This window comes from Oncorhynchus gorbuscha, linkage group LG23 (assembly GCF_021184085.1).
Source record: "Oncorhynchus gorbuscha isolate QuinsamMale2020 ecotype Even-year linkage group LG23, OgorEven_v1.0, whole genome shotgun sequence".
NCBI lineage: Eukaryota > Metazoa > Chordata > Actinopteri > Salmoniformes > Salmonidae > Oncorhynchus > Oncorhynchus gorbuscha.
This window is the reverse complement of record NC_060195.1, coordinates 9,282,234-9,289,690: the sequence shown is the minus strand read 5'-3', so window position 1 is coordinate 9,289,690 and position 7,457 is coordinate 9,282,234. Positions and strand designations below refer to the sequence as shown.

General features: G+C 39.8%; 1 protein-coding gene across 3 annotated transcripts in view; it reads right to left on the bottom strand.

Annotated features, from left to right (window-relative positions):
• Nucleotides 1-1,979: 1,979 nt before the first annotated feature.
• Nucleotides 1,980-7,457, bottom strand: part of glra1 (glycine receptor, alpha 1) — a 106,707-nt gene continuing 101,229 nt past the window's right edge. For all 3 annotated transcript variants that reach the window (XM_046322910.1, XM_046322911.1, XM_046322912.1), the window contains one exon: nt 1,980-3,940. In XM_046322910.1, the coding sequence (XP_046178866.1) occupies nt 3,647-3,940 (294 nt within the window). In that variant the 3' untranslated portion in view covers nt 1,980-3,646. The remainder of the gene's footprint in view (nt 3,941-7,457) is intronic.

Here is a 7,457-nt window from a genome sequence, read left to right as displayed (position 1 = left end):
TTATGATAGGTCAGGTTGATATGAAGGGGAGGAAGTCCTATCTGTTCAATGGAGGGTTTCCCCATCCGTGAACATTCTAACATTCTAACCACTTCCATACTTTGAACATTGATCTGCTGAGTAATTAAGTAAAACATAGAATTCTTGTTGTAGAATGTGTCAGTGTTCTAGAATACGTTAGACCTTGTTGACGTTGTCTATTCAGAGCAGTAAGTGTCATTTCCATCTTGAATAACATAATAAACAAAGTAAGCCTTGTCCGAGCCCCTGCCCCTTGTCCCGTAGGGCAGGAGCCTATCAGGGTCAGGGTCAATTCCAGAAATTCAATTCCAATTCAATTCCTTCTTCCTATTCATGTCCCATGTATTCAATTCTAATTCCAGGACAATCCTCAATTGAATTAAAATTCAATTTAAATTGGAATTGACCCCAACCCTGGAGCCTATCTCCTGTTTCTGTAGCATGAGGCAGCTTGATGTACAAGTACACACCCTGGACAGGGCGCTAGTAATAATGCACCTTAGTAAGCAATTGCAGTGATCCTTCACATGGTCAGGGCATAGAGTTCAATCTATGACTATTGAATGGAAAGGTGAATATCATGGTGGTTGAGTGGAGGTACATGATATGACTAGTTCCTAGTTTGTTGCATATTCAACATTGGATAGCATTTTATTCAATGGATAGTTTTGTCTGAGGAAGTCAAAACTGAGGAAAGATTCATGGTCAAAATCTGTGCTGAAATATTGTGGCCAAACGAATAACTATCAAATCTTTTGTCACTTTCAAAACATATGATTACTGTGCTGATATTTTAACCAATACGTTTGAACCCCTTTAAGCAATTAACTTTTATAAATGCATAGTTTTGGTTAAAGGATAATGTTATACATGTTGAAAGTTAATTTGCTGGGATAAAACAAAACTAATAGAAAAAGAATAGCCCTTCAAATCAATTTACCCCAAAAGACTGTGTCGGTGACAACACACATCAATACATTTTTGACAAATACTGCCTCAACTCGAAGGTATGAATTACCTGGAAGATAATATACATTTTAAGAAATAGTTGACCAAAATTTTAAATATGGTTCTTAATCTCTTGTGCAAGTCCATCAAGCCTTAAACATCAAACCACCTCAAACTGTCATTAACACATTCGAAAATCTATGACCTGTTAAAAAAGTAATGGATTACACTTTTCAAGAAGAAGAAGAAAACAGGGATGATGAAGCAGAGAAAGTTTCATATCAAAATATATAATATTGTTAATTGAATAGCATCATATTACCACAAAAATAAATGGAAGCACTTTATCCACACACTGGAAAGTCAATGGAAAGAACTGAATCAATTTAAGTTACGACAACAAAACCTAAACAATATCCTGAACCAGTGCATAATATTGTTTGCAAAGGTGTTCTGGCATCTTTTCCCTTATGTCGTCATATTCAAAACCGAACCAGGAAGGCAATGATCATAGGTTAACAAAATACTTATTTGGTTTGGAATAAAATAAAGGAAAATAACATTTGGCAATGAAGTTAAAAGTAAAAAACTCACTCGACAAGTGTTTATTTCCACTGTGTCCGCGTCTCCATGACAATGTGTCGCAGGCCATACTTCCTGTGGTAGCAGTAGTGTAGTCTTTATTTCTGGGGCTTGGTGACAGCACTTTAGGCTAGCTAAACAATGTCCCAGAGGTGGGGCTACAGAGAGCAGAGAGTCTTAAATATGCAATATGAAAAGCCACTGTAGCTTGGCCTGCTTGTAATTGAATGTGAATGTGTTTAGAATCATGGGCCTAGGAGGAGGGTGAATAGTTTACATTATGCTTGGGGATGTAGATATGAAGGCCTTGTGTGTGTGTGTATGTATGTATGTATGTATGTATGTATGTGTGTGTGTGTGTGTGTGTGTGTGTGTGTGTGTGTGTGTGTGTGTGTGTGTGTGTGTGTGTGTGTGTGTGTGTGTGTATGTATGTGTATGTATGTATGTATGTATGTGTGTATGTATGTATGTATGTATGTATGTATGTATGTATGTATGTATGTATGTATATGTCCACCATTGGAAATATGAGCACTGTGATTTGTAATATCTGAGATTAAAAGCCTTGATGTCACACAAGTTCAAACCGATTAATGATAATGTTTTGTAAATGGTAAAGCTAATAAAAAAATAATTGCATATATTAATTATTGCATAGAAAAGCTTGGTGAGAAGTAATGGATTTCAGTATCTTAAATCAAGCCTCTTGAATAAATGAATCAGTTACACAGAATCCTGTAGTTGTGTGAACTATAAAATGTACTGTATGGTACACCAATGAGAACATGATGTTAATCATGGTGTTAAAGTAGCAAACATATTTCCATGATTTTGAGTGAATATCTTTAGGCATATTTTGAAAATGATTATAATAACACATTTTTTTTTAAAGCTACATTATTAATGTGGGTATATGTATCAATGGTAATAATCGTTAAGGTACAGTAGGTGTTTTCTTGTTAAATCTTAACTCACTACATTTTTCCTCCATCGACCTGCCGGGTATCTTACTGTACCTGGGCAATAAACAATGAGCTTACGAAAAGAACTAAAGAAATGTTAACAGTATAGCTTCAATTAAATGAGTAGGAAGAATCAGGATTTTTGTAATGCTTTTCCTCTCTAGATTTACTCTTAATTAATCATATTTTGATTGAAGTACCAAATCCTTAAAATAGCACATGCATAAATAAATTAAGAAATGCAACAATGACGATATGTGAATGATGGCAAATGTCCCTTTAGAATTTGACTTTAGAGTTCCCAAGAAGAGCTTGAGCTGATTACAGCACCATGATGTATACTGAGCACGTTAATTAAAAAACTATATGCAATTAAGAAATAAAGTTAAGGGCCGACAGTGGAACACGTTTGACCACAGCGGTTAGAAACAATAGAATATTATTTTGACTCATCAAGTTTCCTTCATTTAGTTGATAGCAGCATCAACCACATCTCAGTTTCTGTTGAGGGCTCAGGGAGCGTTTGACAAGTGCTTGCAACACACATTGAAGCTAATTGAGATATATAGGACATATGATCCTTGCATCACTTCATTCATGGAATCACTAAATCATCTTAGAACAATCTTAGAATCCTTTTAAAAATCCATCCCTCGTGTTCCATCCAGACGCCTGCCTTTCGAAGAAATAACCATTTTTTAAATGTATGATAGATATATACTATATTACAGTGCTGTTTCATGTTTCACCAAATTCTCCTTCTTTATAATGCAGTATTTTGTCTTCTTCGAGTTGCGAAAAAAAAATAACACTTCTTAGAAGAGAATCTCTCGCTCTTTCTTTTTTTTTCTCAGTTATCATAAATTCCAAAGCTCTTGAATGTATCGGTAAAAGTCGTAATATTTACTGACTTATCGTTTTGTAAATATATTGCCACATTCATATATCATGCATTTTACTGCATTGCTATTGCACTGGTCCGGATTATTAGGGAGAAAAGAGGGAGAAAAGAAAAGAAAATAACAAATATTGATAAGCGATAGCCACCAAAAGCAAGTGAGCAAGTGAAGAGCGAGGAGTATTGGGGTTTGGGAGCAGGATGGTGTGGTATTGAACTCTCTCTCTTCCCTTGCTTACGTCATCTGGTGTACATCCGTGCTTCGGATGATCTTGTAGACGAGCCAGTAGAAAATATTAAAGATGAGGAAGACTAACGGGAAAGCCACGCGAGAGACCGTGTCGATCCTCTTCGCGCGGCCGATGAAGAGCTTGCGCATCTCTTCCACCGTTTTCTCCTGAGGGCCGGCGGTGGCGGTCGGGGCGTTGTTGTTGTTCCCTTTGATGGCCATGCCATCTTTGGCCTGCAGACAGGCAGGGCCCATGCCATAGGCGGTGAAGCTGAACCGGCCCTCACCGCCCTCATCCTCCTGAAACACAGCCAAATATTCATTCTGTTAGGAATTTAAAAACCCATTACACATTTGATATCCATGCCTGCTCTCTCTTTGTATACAGTATCTCTTAAAGGCCCACTCCTTATGTTGTAATAACATATGACTTTGATAATCATAGTGGGCCTTCAAGGAAAAGGCTCTAAACAGACTTAAATCATAGTGGACCTTCAAGGAAAAGGCTCTGAACAGACTTAAATCATAGTGGACCTTCAAGGAAAAGGCTCTGAACAGACTTAAATCATAGTGGGCCTTCAAGGAAAAGGCTCTGAACAGACTTAAATCATAGTGGGCCTTCAAGGAAAAGGCTCTAAACAGACTTAAATCATAGTGGACCTTCAAGGAAAAGGCTCTAAACAGACTTAAATCATAGTGGGCCTTCAAGGAAAAGGCTCTGAACAGACTTAAATCATAGTGGGCCTTCAAGGAAAAGGCTCTAAACAGACTTAAATCATAGTGGGCCTTCAAGGAAAAGGCTCTAAACAGACTTAAATCATAGTGGACCTTCAAGGAAAAGGCTCTAAACAGACTTAAATCATAGTGGACCTTCAAGGAAAAGGCTCTGAACAGACTTAAATCATAGTGGGCCTTCAAGGAAAAGGCTCTGAACAGACTTAAATCATAGTGGGCCTTCAAGGAAAAGGCTCTAAACAGACTTAAATCATAGCCTTCAAGGAAAAGGCTCTGAACAGACTTAAATCATAGTGGGCCTTCAAGGAAAAGGCTCTAAACAGACTTAAATCATAGTGGACCTTCAAGGAAAAGGCTCTGAACAGACTTAAATCATAGTGGGCCTTCAAGGAAAAGGCTCTGAACAGACTTCGTAATTTGAAATGACATATAATGGTTGTAAAAATCACAGTGGGACTTTAAGTAAAGCAGAGACATATTAATGAACATAATGAGGCACATCATGTTGAGCATTAAATGTCAAAGTCCAACATGATTCACAGCATACTATCTCATTAAGCATTGATATGCATTGTGATGAATATGGATTGCATGGGTGGACAATTCACATGTTTAGCTATGTCATCACTCAGAGTTATGAGGCAAGGTTAGCGTCTTATAAAGGACATGTTATCTCGATATCATACGTACGTACACTACCAGTCAAAAGAACACTTGCTCATTCAAGGGTTTTTTCTTTATTTTTAAAAACTATTTTCCACATTGTACAATAATAGTGAAGACATCAAAACTATGAAATAACACATATGGAATCATGTAGTAACTAAAAAAGTCTTAAAATATGTTATATTTGAGATTCTTCAAATAGCCACCCTTTGCCTTGATGACAGCTTTGCACACTCTTGAAATGCATTTCAATTAACAGGTGTGCCTTGTTTAAAGTTAATTTGTGGAATTTCTTTCCTTCTTAATGTGTTTGAGCCAATCAGTTGTGTTGTGACAAGGTAGGGGTGGTATACAGAAGATAGTCCATATTATGTCAAGAACAGCTCAAATAAGCAAAGAGAAACGTCAATCCATCATTACTTTAAGGGCATGAAGGTCAGTCAATGCGGAACATTTCAAGAACTTTTAAAGTTCCTTCAAGTGCCGTCGCAAAATCCATCAAGCGATATGATGAAACTGTCTCTCATGAGGACATCTACAGGAATGGAAGACCCAGAGTTACCTCTGCTACAGAGGATCAGTTCATTAGAGTTAACTGTCTCTCATGATGACATCTACAGGAATGGAAGACCCAAAGTTACCTGTCTCTCATGAGGACATCTACAGGAATGGAAGACCCAGAGTTACCTGTCTCTCATGAGGACATCTACAGGAAAGGAAGACCCAGAGTTACCTGTCTCTCATGAGGACATCTACAGGAATGGAAGACCCAGAGTTACCTGTCTCTCATGAGGACATCTACAGGAAAGGAAGACCCAGAGTTAACTGTCTCTCATGAGGACATCTACAGGAATGGAAGACCCAGAGTTACCTGTCTCTCATGAGGACATCTACAGGAATGGAAGACCCAGAGTTACCTGTCTCTCATGAGGACATCTACAGGAATGGAAGACCCAGAGTTACCTGTCTCTCATGAGGACATCTACAGGAATGGAAGACCCAGAGTTACCTGTCTCTCATGAGGACATCTACAGGAATGGAAGACCCAGAGTTACCTGTCTCTCATGAGGACATCTACAGGAATGGAAGACCCAGACATCTACAGGAATGGAAGACCCAGAGTTACCTGTCTCTCATGAGGACATCTACAGGAATGGAAGACCCAGAGTTACCTGTCTCTCATGAGGACATCTACAGGAATGGAAGACCCAGAGTTACCTGTCTCTCATGAGGACATCTACAGGAATGGAAGACCCAGAGTTACCTGTCTCTCATGAGGACATCTACAGGAATGGAAGACCCAGAGTTACCTGTCTCTCATGAGGACATCTACAGGAATGGAAGACCCAGAGTTACCTGTCTCTCATGAGCACATCTACAGGAATGGAAGACCCAGAGTTACCTGTCTCTCATGAGGACATCTACAGGAATGGAAGACCCAGAGTTACCTGTCTCTCATGAGGACATCTACAGGAATGGAAGACCCAGAGTTACCTGTCTCTCATGAGGACATCTACAGGAATGGAAGACCCAGAGTTACCTGTCTCTCATGAGGACATCTACAGGAATGGAAGACCCAGAGTTACCTGTCTCTCATGAGGACATCTACAGGAATGGAAGACCCAGAGTTACCTGTCTCTCATGAGGACATCTACAGGAATGGAAGACCCAGAGTTACCTGTCTCTCATGAGGACATCCACAGGAATGGAAGACCCAGAGTTACCTGTCTCTCATGAGGACATCTACAGGAATGGAAGACCCAGAGTTACCTGTCTCTCATGAGGACATCCACAGGAATGGAAGACCCAGAGTTACCTGTCTCTCATGAGGACATCCACAGGAATGGAAGACCCAGAGTTAACTGTCTCTCATGAGGACCGCCACAGGAATGGAAGACCCAGAGTTACCTCTGCTACAGAGGATCAGTTCATTAGAGTTAACTGTCTCTCATGAGGACATCTACAGGAATGGAAGACCCAGAGTTACCTGTCTCTCATGAGGACCGCCACAGGAATGGAAGACCCAGAGTTACCTGTCTCTCATGAGGACATCTACAGGAATGGAAGACCCAGAGTTACCTGTCTCTCATGAGGACATCTACAGGAATGGAAGACCCAGAGTTACCTGTCTCTCATGAGGACATCTACAGGAATGGAAGACCCAGAGTTACCTGTCTCTCATGAGGACATCTACAGGAATGGAAGACCCAGAGTTACCTGTCTCTCATGAGGACATCTACAGGAATGGAAGACCCAGAGTTACCTGTCTCTCATGAGGACATCTACAGGAATGGAAGACCCAGAGTTACCTGTCTCTCATGAGGACATCTACAGGAATGGAAGACCCAGAGTTACCTGTCTCTCATGAGGACATCCACAGGAATGGAAGACCCAGAGTTACCTCTGCTACAGAGGA